Source organism: Ranitomeya variabilis, chromosome 2, assembly GCF_051348905.1.
Source record: "Ranitomeya variabilis isolate aRanVar5 chromosome 2, aRanVar5.hap1, whole genome shotgun sequence".
Classification (NCBI taxonomy): domain Eukaryota; kingdom Metazoa; phylum Chordata; class Amphibia; order Anura; family Dendrobatidae; genus Ranitomeya; species Ranitomeya variabilis.
In genome coordinates this window covers 1,073,321,395-1,073,341,005 of record NC_135233.1, presented here as the reverse complement: position 1 = coordinate 1,073,341,005, position 19,611 = coordinate 1,073,321,395, and the positions used below count along the sequence as shown (strand labels likewise).

Below are 19,611 nucleotides of genomic sequence, written 5' to 3'. Positions count from 1 at the left end.
GCTAAGGGTACTATTCATTAGGCCACTCCTCACATACTGGTAAAACTGGGGGTCAGGCAGGAAGTTAGTTCAGAAAGCTGACTGGGTTGGAACCAGGCAACACCTTGTGGCAGCGGGTGTTGTGGGGGAAGATTCGGTAGGGTCTCTGTCAGGTTTGGGACCCTGACAGAGGCCTGGCAACAAGGAAGAACGTCACGGGACCGTGCCTGCTCAGCATAGCGGCGGTGCCCTAAGAAAGGATCAGAAGCAAGATAGATTGTGCTGAGTGAGAAACGAGATCAAAGCAACAAGGAGAATACCAGTAGGAGTCGTGCTGTAAGACCGAGGCAACATCCCACTGAGGCGCACAACCGGTGGCCGGAACGCCGAGGAAGTATTTATATATCTAGCTCCAAGCAATACTTCAAACCAACGGCAGGACAGTCAGTCATAGGCGGGCTGTCTCACACCAATCACCTAAGAAGACATAGGGGGCAACTTGTGGAGAGGGGCGACTCTAGGGTCCCGGAAGAGCTCCGAGCCTACCCGTCATACGGGTGCGTCCCAACCATAACACCGGGAGGGACGGAGGATTAGCAGAACATCATCTAATCGAGTTGTGAGGGAACATCAGAAACAGACACAACAGTTGTGGGGACTTTCCGTAAGCACAGCAGGGAAGGACCACAACACATAGCGCTAGTGGGAAGGCATAGATTTCCACCTGCAAAGAGAACTCTGGAGGTGCCATTGGACCGGCCGGACTTGCGCAGCCTGGTTATCCGGATTCCGGACTGAGGACCCAGAGATCTTCAGTAAAGAGGTAAAGAGACTGCAACCTGGTGTCCTCGTTATTTACTGCGACCGGCACTTCACAACCACACCATCATTCCCCACTCTTTCACCGGACGTCCCCCTGACAGGCAGGGCCACGGACCGGGCCTAGCCACCATGACAACCCCCCAGAACTGAGACTCTGAGGCCCGGTACCGGGTACCCCTCGGCCCTGCGGCAGTGGGGGCGCTCCATATACTATATTATTATTATTATTATTATTATTTATTGTTATAGCGCCATTTATTCCATGGCGCTTTACAAGTGAGGAGGGGTATACATAATAAAAACAAGTACAATAATCTTGAACAATACAAGTCATAACTGGTACAGGAGGAGTGAGGACCCTGCCCGCGAGGGCTCACAATCTACAAGGGATGGGTGAGAATACAGTAGGTGAGGATAGAGCTGATCGTGCAGCGGTTGGTTGATCGGTGGTTACTGCAGGTTGTAGGCTTGTCGGAAGAGGTGGGTCTTCAGATTCTTTTTGAAGGTTTCGATGGTGGGCAAGAGTCTGATGTGTTGTGGTAGAGGGTTCCAGAGTAGGGGTGATACGCGAGAGAAATCTTGTATACGATTGTGGGAAGAGGAGATAAGAGGGGAGTAGAGAAGGAGATCTTGTGAGGATCGGAGGTTGCGTGTAGGAAAGTACCGGGAGATGAGGTCACAGATGTAAGGAGGAGACAGGTTGTGGATGGCTTTGTACGTCATGGTTAGGGTTTTGTACTGGAGTCTCTGGGCAATGGGGAGCCAGTGAAGGGATTGACAGAGGGGAGAGGCCGGAGAATAGCGGGGGGACAGGTGGATTAGTCGGGCAGCAGAGTTTAGAATAGATTGGAGGGGTGCGAGAGTGTTTGAGGGGAGGCCACAGAGCAGGAGGTTGCAGTAGTCAAGACGGGAGATGATGAGGGCATGGACTAGGGTTTTTGCAGATTCTTGGTTGAGGAATGAACGGATTCGTGCAATATTTTTGAGTTGAAGTCGGCAGGAAGTGGAAAGGGCTTGGATATGTGGTTTGAAGGAGAGATCAGCGTCAAGGATAACCCCGAGGCAGCGAGCTTGTGGGACTGGGGAGAGTGGGCAGCCATTTACTGTAATGGATAGGTTCGTTGTATGCAGGAGGAGATGACTTACAGGTATATACTATATGCAGGAGGAGATGACACACGTATATACTATATAAAAGAGGAGATGACACGTAGGTATATAGAGGAGGAGATTACATACAGCAGGTATATACTATATACAGGGGAGATGGCATACAGGTATATACTATATACAGGAGAGGACATACAGGTATATGCTATATATAGGAGGAGATGACACATAGGTATATACAATATACAGTACAGGAGGAAATGACATGCATCAGGTATATACTATTTACAGGGGAGATGACATACAGGTGTATACTATATATAAGGGAGATGACAAACATGTATTTACTGAGGGGAAAATGAGAGGTGTGAGGTGAAAATGAGGGGTGTGAGGTGAAAATGAAAAGGTGTGAGTGCAAAATGAGAGGAGTGAGGGAAAATAGTGGAGTGATCGGAAAATGACAGATGTGAGGTCGAAATGACAAGTGTTAGGTGGGAATGAGAGGAGTGAGGGGGGAATGAGGAGTGAGGGGAAAATGAGAGGTGTAAGGGAGAAAATGAGAGATGTGAGGGGGAAAATGAGAGGCGTGATGGGAAAATAAGAGAAGTAAGGTGCTATAACTAACCACAGATATTTACTATGCCCAGGCAACACCGGGCTCTTCAGCTAGTATATATATATATTATTATAGCGCCATTTATTCCATGGCGCTTTACATGTGAGGAGGGGTATACATAATAAAAACAAGTACAATAATGTTAAACAATACAGGTCACGACTGGTACAGGAGGAGAGAGGACCCTGCCCGCGAAGGCTCAAAATCTACAAGGGATGGGTGAGAATACAGTAGGTGAGGGTAGAGCTGGTCATGCAGCGGTTTGGTTGATCGGTGGTTATATATATATAGCAGAACAAAGCTAGCACACACAGCTGTGCTACGTATGCCTGACAAACCATGATTTTTCTACAGATGCGCCAGGACTCGGTCTGACATAACAGACTGTATTTTTTTTCTTTTTTTTTTTTTTTTTGGGGGGGGGGGTGAATTTTTGAATAAATGAAAACTGCAACTAGGTTTTTAGTAAATGAGCAGCAGCAGAAAGTTATGGAGCTATCCCTCCAAAGTTTTGGGAGGGATGCAGTGGGAGCTATGCGCGCACATAAGGTGCCTGCAGGCCTTGCACTGATGTGGATATGCTTTGCCCTGCCTGCCTAGAGCTGGAATATCGGGACCCACGAATTAGCCCTAGAAAGGACTGTTGGTTTCTTAGAAGTTGTGGAATTAACAGTTGCAGACCTACACTGACTATTAAATGGACGATTCTGACCCTACCTCAGCAGCAGCTCTCCCTACACTAGCTAAGTCCAGAGCTGAATGCGGCGAGCAGGAGTGGCGCCAGGTCTCTTATACTCGGAATGATGCTGTGCGGCCAAGCCAATCACTGCGCGACCACAACAAAGATGGCTGCGGCGTTTCATGGCCTGGCAGACAATCCCTGCATCGTCTCTAAAGTCCGCCAAAAATGCTGGGTGAAGACACCAGTTACCGCCGAATAATCCCGGAAATGCTCGATGATCGCTGAGTACACCGAGCATAGTGATACTCGGGCGAGTTACGAGTAGTGGCGAGCATGTTCGCTCATCACTATAAACTAACCCTCATTTTTTTCCTTTATTATGTTATTCTTAAGCCAAGTGCTGTGTGGTTTAGATTGTGCAGTCTATTTGGTTGTATAAAATCCCTATATGCGTTTTTTTATTGTTTAATATGTGAGAACATTAAAATATTTTATTCAATGAAATAAAAACATTTATTTTATTTTTTTCTAATTGCATTACCAGACTTAGGGTACTGTCACACAGTACCATTTTGATCGCTACGACGGCACGATCCGTGACGTCGCAGCGATCGTATGATTATCGCTCCAGCGTCGTAGACTGCGGTCACACGTTGCAATCACGGCGCTGGAGCGATGCTGAAGTCCCCGGTAACCAGGGTAAACATCGGGTAACTAAGCGCAGGGCCGCGCTTAGCAACCCGATGTTTACCGTGGTTACCAGCGTAAACGTAAAAAAAACAAACAGTACATACTTACATTCCGGTGTCTGTCCCCGGCGTTCTGCTTCTCTCCACTGTGTAAGCGCCATGGCCGGAAAGCACAGCGGTGACGTCAGACGTCACCGCTGTGCTCGCTTTCCGGCTGGCAGACGCTCACACAGTGGAGAGAAGCTGAGACGCCGGGGACAGACACCGGAATGTAAGTATGTACTGTTTATTTTTTTTACGTTTACGCTGGTAACCACGGTAAACATCGGGTTACTAAGCGCGGCCCTGCGCTTAGTTACCCGATGTTTACCCTGGTTACAAGCGAACACATCGCTGGATCGCTGTCACACACAACGATCCAGCGATGTCAGCGGGTGATCAAGCGACGAAAGAAAGTTCCAAACGATCTGCTACGACGTACGATTCTCAGCAGGATCCCTGATCGCTGCTGCGTGTCAGACACTGCGATATCGTAACGATATCGCTAGAACGTCACGAATCGTACCGTCGTAGCGATCAAAATGGTACTGTGTGACAGTACCCTTAAAGGGAATCTGTCAGCAGGTTTTTGCTAGGTAATATGATGACAGTATGAGATAGGGGTAAAAAAAAACAGATTTCAGTGATATGTCACTTATCAGGCAGTGAGCTGTTGTTGACTTACAGGGAAGGTTTTATCACCAGGACATTATCTTTGCTGTGATTAGCTGGTAGTGTGAGCACTGGCCTGACTCCGCCCTTCCTGTGATAAGCTCGCATTCAATAGACAATGTAAATACTGAGTGTGGTGGAGGTAGGGATAGCTGTGGTGGAGGTGAGGTTAGCTGTGGTGAGGTGAGGGCAGCTTTCTCAGTTTTGCTTCACACTTATCTCTGATTGTGTCAGAACCTCTGAACCCAGTAAACTAAGTAGATATTTGGATTTAAGGTCTCTGCCTACATTATCCTGCTCTCAGATGAGGTAGCAAAAACTTGTTGACAAATTCCCTTTAAATGAATAAAGCCTAAGGAGGGGGGTCCCAATTAAATATGACTTATGCAAATGTTGAACCTTTCAGGGAATCCAGGTGATCCCACTGCTGACCTCCGTACTTCATGATAAGAATCAATTTGAAAAAGCCGACGAGTTCTACCCAGAACACTTTTTGGATTCCGGTGGAAATTTTGTAAGGAAAGAAGCGTTCATTCCTTTTTCAGCCGGTGAGTTATTGTTTCAGATGTCTTCTTTTAGCAATTTGGAGGAGAGATTAGAGCAAATAAGAACATTTCTCCATCATCACACCCACTAAATTAGTAGAAATGTTTTTTAAAGGGAATCTGTCACCCCAAAAATCGTATATGAGCTAAGCCCACCGGCATCAGGGGCTTATCTAGAGCATTCTGTAATGCTGCAGTTAAAGCCCGCCATGTAACCTGAAAGATAAGAAAACAGGATAGATTATACTCACCCAGTGGCGGTCCCTCTGCGGTCCGGGGCTTCCCATCTTCATACGATGACGTCCTCTTCTTGTTTTCCTGTTGCGGCTCCGGCGTAGGTGTACTGATTTGCCCTGTTGAGGGCAGTGTAAAGTACTGCAGTGCTCAGGTGTCGGGGGCCTCTCTGACCTTTCCCGACGCCTGCGCACTGCAGTACTTTACTCTGCCCACAAATCAGTATGTCTGCGCAGGAGCTGCGACAGGAAAACAAGAAGAAGACGTCATCGCATGAAGATGGGAGGCGCTGGACCCGGACTGCGACGCCTATCGGACCGGACAGCAGCGGGACCACCCCTGGGTGAGTATAATCTAACCTCTTTTTCTCCTCTTTCAGGTTACATCGGGGGCTTACCTACAGCATTGCAGAATGCTGTAGATAAGCCCCTCATGCCGGTGGCCTTAGCCCATATGATTTTTGGGGGTGACAGTTTCCCTTTAAATCTTCTCCCTATGAGGCTGTTCCATGAGGGCACATTTATGATTTATGTGGGTTATGCTTTGGGAAAATGTGAGAATCTGTATGGGGACAGTTTCTTCCTTTTGGTGAATCTGTGTGAGGCGAGGATGGTTGTGCCTCCGTATATAACTGTTCTCAGATTGGATTCAATGACTTATAACAGCCTACATTGAATTGATATAATATCTTTTGCTTTAGCAATGGAACAATATAAACTTTTTATCCTTTTCCACATATTTCATTGCTGTAGGTAAGAGAAGTTGCGCTGGAGAAAGCTTGGCTAAAATGGAGCTGTACATGTTCTTCACGAGACTGCTGCAGAACTTCACATTTAAGGCTCCTCCTGGGGCTGCACTAGACCTGACTCCAAGGGTTGCAGTCGTAGCCGGTCCAATGCCCTATAAGATGTGTGCTATTCCTCGGGCGTGATCACTTTGTCACCTACAGTACATTGAAAAACCTTAAAAAGTTCTCCTGTGAAAACAAGTTATTATCTATCCAGAGATTAAGTGATTATTTATTAATTGGTGGACTCCAGCCACTGGGAAACACATCCCTTAGCAGAATGGGGCACTGAAGCTAAAGTAATTGTTGTAATCAAGAAATAAGCAACATCATTGTTATAATGTTAAAGATCTGTGGAAAAAACATTGTATTATTTTAAATGGAAATAAAATGCACTTGTAGCCACCTGATGAGGAATTGACGTGTATAATCATACTACATTGCACCCAAACTATGAATATTGAGAGGACCATTTAAGGTAATTGAAAATATGTAAAATGTCACCCGTGTCCTTATTAAATCCTGGGACTCTCTGGACTAGAGGTTACAGGAGAGAATCGAGCTACTCTGCCAGTCTCCCTCCAAGTGAGTCAATACAAGATGAGAATTTATTAATTGCTGGGGACCTCACCCAATAGCAGAACAAGACACTTCTATCCTTTTTAGAATAGATCAGTAATGTGTTGTAGCATGGCTAAAGGGTGTGTAGTCGACGGGAGGTATGTGCCACATAAGTGCCTTGTTGCTGTAATGTAGCCCGGTGTATTTCTTCATTGTATATAACCATGTATATATATCTGCTTCAGGACCTGTGGTGATGTCACACCACATGGCTAATCATGTGATGGGTTACTGGGTGTGGTTAGCTCTATATAAGACAGGCAAATGCTATACACAGGGGATATGTGTGGAGCTAAAACCCTCCTGAGTGTGTTAAGGCTACAAGAGTGAGCCTGGTGGACTAGACACTTTGTTTTTCTTTTCCTGAACTTAAGGCTATTTTGTTTGCTGTTATTTTTCCATGTGGTTTATGACGCAATAAACCCTCTGAACTTTAAAGGAACGTGCCTCCTGAGTGTCAGCCATCGCACCTGAGTGAGTGAAATCCCTACAATTGGTGGTAGACGTGCGGGCAGCGTTCCCAGCGGAGACAAAAGTCTGTTATTGAATGTCCTGGGTCAAGTCTGTTGTAAGCCAGCCGGGGAAAATGGAGGACCTGCTGAAACACTTGGTCCAGTTGCAGTCACAGCAGGAGCAACGGCAGCAAGAGACAAACAGGCTGTTGATGCAGCAGATACAACAGAGCCAGCAGCAGATACAACAGAGCCAGCAGGAGCAATGGCAGAGCCAGCAGGAGCAACGGCAGCAGATGCAACAGAACCAGCATGAGCAACGGGAGCAGATGCAGGTTCTGACAACTGCCATCCAGGGCAAGACGAGTGCCCCAACCCCAGAGCTGGCTGAGGACCCCCTCGTCGGGAAGACGGTAAGACGCGCATTGCAGAAAATGACCCCCGGGGATGATGTTGAGGCCTTCCTGACGGTGTTTGAGAGGGTCGCTGAGAGGGAAAAACTCCCGCCAGAACAGTGGGCAGAGGTACTGGCGCCATACCTGATGGGAGAATCCCAGAAGGCGTACTATGATTTGACCTTACAGGATGCCAAAGAGTATCACAAATTGAAAGTCGAGATTCTCTCACGTTTGGGGGTGACACTGACTGTCAGGGCACAGCGAGTTCACAGCTGGGCCTATCACCGGGACAAACCGCCTCGCTCTCAAATGTTTGATCTGTTGCACCTGGTCCAGAAATGGCTGCAGCCAGAGTCATGTACACCTGCACAGATGGTGGAACGAGTGATGATGGATCGGTTTGTGCATTCCCTCCCGAGGTCCATACAGACTTGGGTTGCCCAGGGTGATCCCCAGAATGCCGACGAACTGATCGGACTGGTCGAGAGATACCAAGGGATGGAAGGCTCCTTTGGGAGACAGCCCGTGCCGTACTGGAGGTCCCAGAAAGCTGCTGAGTCCCAAAAAGGGGTGGCGCGTCCAAGGTCACAAAGGGCGGGGGGGTGGTGCCCAAGGTCCCTACGGGTGATATTATTTGCTGGAAGTGCCACGGGACAGGACATATAGCTGCCCGTTGTTCCCAGACCACTGAGTAGATGGACTGCAGCATGGGACGCCGTTGTTCATACTATGCGTATCCTGCCTGCAGTGTGAACTCTCCGCCCAACGAGGGACCTCAAGCATGTCCCGTAAGGGTGAACGGTCGAGCAGCAATGGCGCTGTTAGACTCAGGGAGCTTAGTGACCCTTGAGGGCCACTTTCCCTCTCCACCTGCTCCCGGGAAAGAAGGTCGGCGTGCGGTGCATACATGGTGATGCAAAGGACTACCCTTTGGCCAGGGTGGACATTGAAACGGCATTTGGCACTGAGTCCCACATAGTCGGCGTCGTGCAGGACTTGTTGCACCCTATATTTATTGGCCGGGATTTCTGTTTGTTTTGGGACTTGTGGGGAAAAGGTTCTGAGCTCCCTAGCAAAAGTAGGGAACCAATGAACCCTGGAAGGGTGTCGCCACACCCGGAGTCAGACAGGTTTCCTTTTTGTGTTCTGGTTGGGGATGAGGAGGAAGTGTCCCCTGCATCTGACATTATGGAGTTAGAGGTAACCGGTGAAAATTTTGGGACTGCCCAACATAGGGACCCCACTCTGAGGGAAGCCTTTAATAATGTCACAGTTATTGACGGGGTGGTACAGGAACTGGGCGCAGACACAAGATTTCCCCATTTTCTGATGAGTGGGGAGTTGTTGTACCGGGTCACGAAAATAAGGGAGGAGTTGGTAGAGCAGTTGATAGTGCCGGGTCCGTACAGACAGAAGGTGTTGGACATGGCCCATTCCCACATCTTGGGTGGACACCTAGGGGTGGAAAAAACGCAGGAACGGGTTGTGCAGAGGTTCTATTGGCCTGGGTGTCACCGGGAAATAGTGAACTATTGCAAGTCCTGCCCTACATGTCAGCTAACTGCTCCCACTCCTCATTTCCGGACCCCCTTGTGCCACTGCCCATTATTGAGGTGCCGTTCGAGAGAATTGCCATAGACTTGGTCGGTCCCTTAGTTAAAACAGCCCGGGGCCATCAGTATATATTAGTCATCCTAGACTATGCCACACGCTATCCTGAGGCAATTCCTCTGAGAAATTCTTCCTCGAAGAATATAGCCCACGAGTTGGTCCATGTCTTTTCCCGGACAGGTCTGCCGAAAGAGATCCTGACTGACCAGGGGACACCTTTCATGAGCAAGGTGATGAGGGAGTTATGCAAAGCCCTGAAAATCTCCCAGTTGAGGACCTCGGTGTACCATCCCCAGTCAGATGGCCTTGTTGAGAGATTTAACAAGACACTGAAGAGCATGCTGAGAAAAGCTATAGAGAAAGATGGTAGAGACTGGGATTATCTCTTACCCTACCTGATGTTTTATATTTGTGAAGTTCCACAGGTCTCCACAGGATTCTCACCGTTTGAGCTTCTATATGGCCGACATCCACGAGGACTCCTGGATATAGCCAAGGAAACCTGGGAAGCCGAAGTCACGCCCCACAGAAGCGTCATTGAGCATGTGGCCCTGATGCAGCAGAGGATTGCAAAGGTGATGCCTATTGTGAAAGAACACCTCCTCCAGGCACAAGAAGCTCAGGCCAGAGTCTACAACCGGTCTGCAAGAGTGAGGCAGTTCAATCCGGGAGACCGAGTTCTTGTGTTAGTTCCGACGGTGGAAAGCAAGTTCTTGGCCAAATGGCAAGGGCCATATGAGGTTGTCGAGAAACTTGGTGAAGTAAATTATAAAATTCACCAACCAGGAAGACGGAAACCATTCCAAGTGTACCATGTCAACCTCATCAAGCCGTGGCAAGATAGAGAGCCGACAGTAACTCCATCGTTGTTAAGCAACCCAGAAGGTGAGGTTGGAGCGGTTACTATAGCGGAGATGCTATCGTAGACCCAGAAACAACAGTGCCGTGAGTTACTCCAGAAAAACAGGGACCTGTTTTCAGAGTTGCCAGGACACATGAAGGTCATAGAGCACGAGGTCCTAACAGAGCCACATGTGCGGGTGAACGTGAAGCCCTATCGCATTCCTGACGCTCGTCGAGAAGTTATCTCCAAGGAAGTGGAGCGTATGTTGAAGCTTGGAGTCATTGAGGAATCCAAGAGCGGTTGGTCGAGCCCAATTGTCCTGGTCCCAAAACCTGATGGAGAGTGGAGGTTTTGCAATGACTATCGGTAGTTGAATGAGGTCTCCAAGTTTGACGCTTATCCCATGCCCCGCGTTGATGAGCTTATCGAAAGGCTTGGGCCCGCCAGATACATAGCACCTTGGATTTGACGAAGGGGTATTGCCAGATCCCTATGGCACAGGAAGCCAAGGAGAAGACGGCGTTTTCTACACCAGATGGATGTTTCCGGTATGTCCGGATGCCGTTTGGCCTACAGGGAGCTCCAGCGACCTTCCAGAGGGCTATGGATAGAATCCTTGCACCCCATAAAGCATACGCTGCTGCGTACCTGGATGATATCGTCATCTTTAGCCCGGACTGAGAGAGTCATCTGGAAAAGGTCCAAGCGGTGTTTGATGCTATAAGAGAGGCCGGATTTACAATAAACCCGAAGAAGTTTGCCTTGGGTAAAGATGAAGCTAAGTACCTTGGATACATAGTGGGTCGTGGAGAAATAAAACCCCAAATCAGTAAAGTGGAGGCAATTCAAACATGGCCAAAACCAGTTTCCAAGAAGCAAGTTAAAGCCTTCCTGGGAATCGTGGGATATTACAGGAGGTTCATTCCAAACTTCGCCACGGTGGCTGCGCCTCTGCCTGACCTGCTAAAAGGGACAAAATCAGTAATGGTTAAGTGGTCCGAAGAAACAGAGTCAGCCTTCAAAGAAATGAAAGAGATTTTGTGTAAGCAACCCGTTCTGATGGCCCCAGACTTTAATAAAGAATTTATTCTTCAGACAGATGCCTCAGATGTTGGGGTAGGAGCAGTCCTTTCCCAAGAGCTACATGGGGAGGAGCATCCTGTTCTCAATCTGAGTAGAAAGCTGTCTTCATCTGAGAAGAACTACTCAGTCGTGGAAAAAGAGTGTTTGGCCATAAAGTGGGCGGTGGACACATTACGGTACTATCTGCTGGGTCGTAAATTCAGACTAATATCTGACCATGCCCCACTTAGATGGATGAGGGAAACAAAGGGTAGAAATGCTAGGGTCACCCGTTGGTTCTTAGCCCTGCAGGACTTCAGTTTCCATGTGGAACATAGGGCCGGAAAGCTGCACGGTAATGCGGATGCCCTATCAAGAATCCCTTGTTTAGTGGGGAAAAGTGCCAAACCCCACGGCTTTAGGCAGAGGGGGGAGGTATGTAGCATGGCTAAAGGGTGTGTAGTCGACGGGAGGTATGTGCCACATAAGTGCCTTGTTGCTGTAATGTAGCCCGGTGTATTTCTTTATTGTATATAACCATGTATATATATCTGCTTCAGGACCTGTGGTGATGGCAGACCACATGGCTAATCATGTGATGGGTTACTGGGTGTGGTTAGCTCTATATAAGACAGGCAAATGCTCTACACAGGGGATATGTGTGGAGGTGAAACCCTCCTGAGTGTGTTAAGGCTACAAGAGTGAGCCTGGTGGACTGGACACTTTGTTTTTCTTTTCCTGAACTTAAGGCTATTTTGTTTGCTGTTATTTTTCCATGTGGTTTATGACGCAATAAACCCTCTGAACTTTAAAGGAACGTGCCTCCTGAGTGTCAGCCATCGCACCTGAGTGAGTGAAATCCCTACAGTGTATACACGACCACCTCTCCATGTACTCCTTATTGGGTTTACGAGAGCTGCTCTTGGCCCCTTAGAGAATGACTACAGCAGTAGTTGAGAAACCGACCTGTTGCATCATATTATCATTGGGATAATATGACAAAATTGTCAAATTCAGAATTCAAAAGACTCACTCTTTTCTAGTGAGCATTAATTTTTTGCTTTCCTTTCTTAAACCATTCCCAATCGTTTTAAGCCTGGTTAGATGGCCCCCACTTTACTAGATTTGACTCAAATCAAATTGCAAGAGACTCATGGCAAATTCATCTCTACCATCCACCTTTTTTAGTATACAGTAATGATTTTAACTATTGTTTTACATAAAGTATAAACTCGAGTATAAGCCGACTTAAGTATAACCCGACCCGAGTATAAGCCGAGACCCCTAATTTTGCCACAAAAAACTGGGAAAACTTAATGACTCGAGTATAAGCCTAGGGTGGAAAATGCAGCAGCTACCGGTAAATGTCAAAAATAAAAATAGATACCAATAAAAGTAAAATTAATTGAGACATCAGTAGGTTAAGTGTTTTTGAATATCTATATTGAATCAGGAGCCCCATATAATGCTCCATACAGTTCATGATGGGCCCCATAAGATGCTCCATATTAAAATATGCCCCATATAATGCTGCACAAATGCTGATTATGACCCCATAAGATGCTCCGTACAGACATTTGCCCCAAATAATGCAGCACAAATGCTGATTATGGCCCCATAAGATGCTCCATAGACACATTTGCCCCGTATAATGCTCCACAAATGCTGATTATGGCCCCATAAGATGCTCCATAGACACATTTGCCCCGTATAATGCTGCAGAAATGCTGATTATGGCCCCATAAGATGCTCCATAGAGATATTTGCCCCATATAATGCTGCACAAATGCTGATTATGGCCCCATAAGATGCTCCATAGAGATATTTGCCCCATATGCTGTTGCTGCAATTAAAAAATTAAAAAATCACATACTCACCTCTCGTTGCTCAGGCCCCCAGCCCTTGCTATAGTCACCTTTCCCCGTTCCATCGCTGGGCACTGCTGTGTCTTCCGCATCCTCTGCACTGAAGTTCAGGCAGAGGGCGGCGCTCACACTAATCGTGTCATCTTGCCCTCTGACCTGAGCGTCACTGCAGAGGATGCGGAAGATGGAGCGGCGGTGGAATGTGGACAGGTGAATATCTTGCAATGCCCCTGTTATACTCACCTGCTCCTGGCGCAGTCCCTGCACATCCCTGGTTCTCCGGGAGCCGGCAGCTTGTTCCAGAGTTGAGCGATCACATGGTACCGCTCATTACAGTAATGAATATGCGGCTCCACTACTATGGGAGTGGAGTCGGGTCCATATTCATTACTGTAATGAGCGATAGCATGTGAACGCTCAATACAGGAAGAATCTGCCGGAGTTTGGAGAACCAGGGACATGCAGGGACCGCGCCACGAGCAGGTGAGTATGATCAGACAGCTGCCGCTCCCCCTTCCCTGAGGACCCCTAGGAATGACTCGAGTATAAGCCGAGAGGGGCAATTTCAGCCTAAAAATATGGGCTGAAATTCTCGGCTTACACTCGAGTATATACGGTACTTGTATCTGATGATCGCGAATTATGCCTCTTCAGGCAAATTGCCTCTTCTGAGAAAAAGAGGACTTAAACTCTAAAGCGCCACCTGTTGGAAGTAGCGATCCTACAAGTCACAATCAACCCTTTAACAAGTCGTGTAATATGACTTAGGATAAAAGCCAAATCAGTATCTCAATTCACAGACACGGGGTTTCGGGCTGTTGGCCCTCGTCAGTGCGAAGCATGAGAACTGATTTGGCTAGGTGAGAGGCTCTGGACTGGGGTCTAAGGGGTTAGGTTTCTCCTTATGGAGAGTGACATACCTGCTGGCTTGTCAAGGTAAAGAGGCTTATTCGCCGTGCAATGCTCCTCATTAATTTTTCTAACATACAAGATTCTTACTGCTGCGCAACGTCTCCTGTCAGTGTTTTTTATAGAGAGGAAGAGAACTAAAATTGTATTGCCACCTATTATAAGGTAGCAATCCTGCAAGTGGCACTAGAGTTCTAGTTCTCTTCCTCTCTGAAGAGACAATTTGCATTGCGGCTTTAAGTCTCCTCATCTCGGCATGCTTATCATGTTAATCTTCGCAAGGAGAAATTATACTTCTTGATTTTATAGAAACACAAATTGTAGTTCACATTTAACGTTCTTCATCTATAGGTGTTTTCTGGTTTTGTATATTTACAGGACTGAAATTATTCACATTTTAAGAATAAAAGTCATCATTTTCATCATTTTTATGGACAGTATTTTGGTTATTAATTTTCAAATGTATTCCAGCCTTCTTCTCTAAATGACTAAATAAAAATTGCTTGTTTGATCACTGCTTACTAGAGATCAGTAAATATATTCAAGGAATATTGAACCAAACTTGACTTTTACAAAAATCCACATTCGACAAAATGCAGATTTTTGTGTAGTTCGCTTCTGTGAAGATTCAGAAAAAAGCCAGCTGTTGACTTCCATTTTTCTGAACCATAAAGAGACATGAAAAGTTTATGAAAATGTCACATTTTATGATCCTCCATGGCATGCATTAGAATCATCGGGCCTCTTACACTGTGCTAGACTTGGCGTTTGGGAGGCCTCTTGTCATGTGAGCAGAAAGGTCAGGCTGCACGTCATTATGTCAAGATGATATTACCCTCCCGCGTGCATGTACAGAGCCCTCCTGGGTACAATAACAGCAAGACTTCTGGCACAGTGTGAGAGGCCCAGAGAATCCAAAGCAAGTGGTCAAGATTCAGAAGATGCGGCAAGGACCAAACTAGTAGCAGTGGGTAGCAGAGATGCCATAAAGGTTGGCAGTAGCATAGCTACCAGGGGGCAGAGGGGGGCAGTGGCCCAGGGTCCCACACTATGAGGAGGCCCACCCGCAGCTAAGCTGTTGTAACTGTATGGGCGTGCACAGCTCTCCCTGCTCTGCCACCCGGCTGCTGTGTGGCAACTGAGGAGGTGATTGGGGGCCCTGTTCCAGCAGTGAGCCCCCCACCTGTCATCACACGGTCAGCTTGATGAGAGAGGGTGTGCTACGTTCCTTCTCCCGTCATCCTCCTGACGTCACCGACACTGACAGGGGTAGCGATGATGTCAGTACCCGGCACCCGCTGTCAGGAGATGAGCGGGCACTCAGAGCACCGCGAGATCAAGGAGGAAGAAAGGTGGGTATTTTTTTATTTTTATTTTATTTATTTTTTTATCGGGTGCATTATACTATACACACTGCCTAATGGGGGTGCATTATATTGTAGTGGCTGCCTAATGAGGGTGAAATATAGTATACAGGCTGCCTAATGGGGGTGCATTACACTATGCAGGCTGCCTAATGGGGGTGCATTATACTGTACAGACTGCCAAATGGGGGTGCCTTATATTGTACTGGCTGCCTAATGGGGGTGTAATATACTATACAGGCTGCCTAATGGGGCTGCATTATATTATACAGACTGCCTAGTGGGGGTGCATTGTACTGTACAGACTGCCTAATGGGGGTGCATTATTTTGTACTGGCTTCCTAATGGGGTGCAAATTACTATACATACTGCCTAATGTGGGTGCATTATACTATACACACTGCCTAATGGGGGTGCAATATACTATGAAGGAAAGAATATAAACCAGCTCACCCGTGATGCATAAGCCAAGTTTTGGGAGCATGGACCCGCTATGTCCAGGCGTGTAGAATCCAAAAGAAGAAAATGTCCAGCTTCACCGAATCCGTGAAAAAAAGTTTTCTTTATTCACAAACTTAAACATGGAGGATAAAAACTTCAGCACAAACCATATGGGTGAGAATCTCACCGCGTTTCTGGAGACTGAGCTCCCTTAATCATGACAATCATGACTTGTCATGGTTAAGGGAGCTCAGTCTCCAGAAATGCGTTGAGATTCTTACCCATATGGTTTGTGCTGAAGTTTGTATCCTCCATGTTTAAGTTTGTGAATAAAAACTTTTTTTTCACGGATTTGGTGAAGCTGGACAATTTCTTATTTTGCAATATACTATACAGGCTGCCTAATGGGGGTGCATTGTGCAGTACTGGCTGCCTAATGGGGGAGCATTATACTGTACTGGTTGCCTATGGGGGTGCATTATACTGTACTGACCTATGGGGAGTGCATTATATTATACAGGCCTATGGGGAATGCATTATACTATACAGAATGGAACAAGCAGCAGCAGAACAAGAGATGAAACATAGGCCAAAGGTAGATATAAAAATAGAAAAATCTTTATTATAATTACTAAAACAACAACAGGTGAAAAAGTGGGTGCAACCACAGTGCATATATACAATCACACAGAGCGGGATGGGTAGACCATGGCTATTGGATTATACAAAAATTCGCATCGCATGTAAAGCGATGCCTTAAATATGTAAAATAAAATATACATGTAACTCACAGTGATAGCCCCTAACATATAGATATAAGTATATATGAACGCCACCGGGTGTGTAACCACAATAAAGATCAATAGGAGTAATATACCATACCTGGATACAGGTCAAAATTTTTTACCAAGAACGGTCAGGAAGGGGCACAGCGGAAAGCCAAGGGTCACCACATCACCCCGACGCGCGTTTCGGCAGAGCCTTCGTCAGGGGGCCGATAGGGAGTGCATTATACTATTGTTGTGAATTCCGTTCTCGGGCTCCCTCCTGTGGTCGTGAATGGTACTTTGGTGAGTTCTGTCCTTGGACACCCTCTGGTGGCTTTGAGTGGAACTGCTGATCTTTGAGGCTGGCTTTCTCAGCTGCCCTCGCTTATTGCTTCTGCTGGCTTCCCTATTTAACTCTGCTCAGATCGTTAGTTCATGCCAGCTGTCAATGTCTCAGTACTGGTTCAGATCTCTCTTGGATTTCTCAGATGACCTGTCTACTCCAGCAGAAGCTAAGTCCCTGCTAGTTTATTTGTTGTTCATTGGTTTTTGAATATATTTCTCAGTACATGCTATGTTTCTAGTCCAGCTTGCTATTATGATATTTCCTTGCTAGCTGGAAGCTCTGGGGGTGCAGAGTTGCACCTCCACACCGTGAGTCGGTGTGGAGGTCTTTTTGCACACTCTGCGTGGTTTTTGTAGTTTTTTATACTGACCGCACAGCTCCCTTTCCTATCCTCTGTCTATCTAGAGAAGATTCGGCCTCCTTTGCTAAAATCTGTTTCATTCCTGTGTTTGTCACTTCCCTCTTAACTCACAGTCAATATTTGTGGGGGGCTACCTTTCCTTTGGGGAATTTCTCTGAGGCAAGGTAGGCTTCTATTTCTATCTTTAGGGGTAGTTAGCTCTTAGGCTGTGAAGAGGCGTCTAGGGAGAGTTAGGCATGCTCCACGGCTATTTCTAGTGTGTGTGATAGGATTAGGGATTGCAGTCAGTAGAGTTACCACCTCCTCAGAGCTTGTCGTAGGTTTTCCGTTTTAACCATCAGGTCATTTCGGGTGCTCCTAACCACCAGGTCCATAACAGTACAGCTGGCCAACAAAGTGTTAATGCATCTCAAAAGAGGGATAAGAGAAGTTCTGAGTCAATTTTTTTTTTCTTTGCAGCTTGTTTTGTCTTTCTTTTCCCCCTAACCTCTGGGTGGTTCAGGACTCAGGTGTAGATATGGATATTCAAGGTTTGTCCTCTTGTGTGGATCAACTCACTGCAAGGGTACAAAGTATTCAAGATTATGTAGTTCAGAATCCGATGTTAGAGCCTAGAATTCCAATTCCTGATTTGTTTTCTGGGGATAGATCTAAATTTTTGAATTTCAAAAATAATTGCAGACAGTTTCTTGCTCTGAAACCCCACTCCTCTGGCGACCCCATTCAGCAAGTAAAGATTATTATTTCTTTGTTGCGTGGCGACCCGCAAGACTGGGCATTCTCCCTTGAGCCAGGAAATCCTGCATTGCTTAATGTAGATGCATTTTTTTCTAGCGCTTGGATTGCTTTATGACGAACCAAATTCTGTGGATCAGGCAGGAAAGATCTTGCTGGCTCTATGTCGGGGTCAGGATGAAGCAGAAGTATATTGCCAGAAGTTTAGAAAGTGGTCTGTGCTTACACAATGGAATGAGTATGCTCTGGCAGCAATTTTCAGAAAGGGTCTTTCTGAAGTCCTTAAAGATGTTATGGTGGGGTTCCCTACGCCTACTGGTCTGAATGAATCAATGTCTTTGGCCATTCAGATTGATCGACGTTTGCGCGAGCGCAAAGTTGTGCACCATTTGGCGGTGTTCTCTGAGCGGAGGTCTGAGCCTATGCAATGTGATAGGACTTTGACCAGAGCTGAACGGCAAGAACACAGACGTCAGAATGGGCTGTGTTTTTACTGTGGTGACTCCACTCATGCTATCTCTGATTGTCCTAAGAGCACTAAGAGGTTCGCTAGGTCTGTCACTATTAGTATTGTACAGCCTAAATTTGTCTTGTCTGTTACTCTGATTTGCTCATTGTCATCTTACTCTGTTATGGCATTTGTGGATTCGGGCGCTGCCCTGAACTTGATGGACTTGGAGTTAGCCAGGCGCTGTGGTTTTTCCTTGGAGCCTTTGCAGAGTCCTATTCCCTTAAGGGGGATTGATGCTACGCCATTGGCCAAGAATAAACCTCAGTACTTGACTCAGCTGACCATGTACATGGCTTCCGCACATCAGGAAAATATTCGCTTTTTGGTGTTGCATAATTTGCATGATGTTGTCGTGTTGGGTTTGCCATGGTTACAGGTTCATAATCCAGTACTGGATTGGAAATCAATGTCTGTGTCTAGTTGGGGTTGTCAAGGGATACATAGTGATGTTCCTTTGATGTCAATTTCTTCTTCCACTCCTTCTGAAGTCCCTGAGTTTTTGACGGATTACCAGGATGTATTTGATGAGCCCAAGTCCAGTGCCCTACCTCCTCATAGGGACTGTGATTGCGCTATTAATTTGATTCCTGGTAGTAAGTTCCCTAAGGGCCGACTTTTCAATTTATCTGTGCCAGAACATGCCGCTATGCGGAGTTATGTAAAGGAATCCTTGGAGAAAAGGCATATTCGCCCATCTTCGTCACCGTTGGGAGCAGGGTTCTTTTTTGTGGCCAAGAAGGATGGCTCTCTGAGACCCTGTATAGATTACCGCCTTCTCAATAAAATAACGGTCAAATTTCAGTACCCTTTGCCTCTGCTGTCTGATTTGTTTGCTCGGATTAAGGGGGCTAGTTGGTTTACCAAGATTGACCTGCGTGGGGCGTATAATCTTGTGCGTATTAAACAGGGCGATGAATGGAAAACAGCATTTAATACGCCCGAGGGTCATTTTGAGTACCTGGTGATGCCATTCGGGCTTTCTAATGCTCCATCTGTGTTTCAGTCCTTTATGCACGACATCTTCCGGAAGTATCTGGATAGGTTCATGATTGTATATTTGGATGATATTTTGGTCTTTTCGGATGACTGGGAGTCTCATGTGAAGCAGGTCAGGATGGTATTCCAGGTCCTTCGTGCTAATGCGTTGTT

At 46.6% G+C, this 19,611-nt stretch overlaps 1 protein-coding gene across 2 annotated transcripts in view; it reads left to right on the top strand.

Moving 5' to 3' along the window:
- The window catches only part of LOC143808684 (cytochrome P450 2C8-like), a 189,763-nt gene extending 183,136 nt beyond the window's left edge, over nucleotides 1-6,627 (top strand). Inside the window, exons 8-9 of one of the 2 annotated variants that reach the window (XM_077291594.1) lie at nucleotides 5,016-5,157; nucleotides 6,141-6,627. In XM_077291594.1, the coding sequence (XP_077147709.1) occupies nucleotides 5,016-5,157; nucleotides 6,141-6,319 (321 nt within the window). In that variant the 3' untranslated portion in view covers nucleotides 6,320-6,627. The remainder of the gene's footprint in view (nucleotides 1-5,015; nucleotides 5,158-6,140) is intronic. The other variant, XM_077291593.1, reaches the window with a different exon arrangement.
- Nucleotides 6,628-19,611: the final 12,984 nt, after the last annotated feature.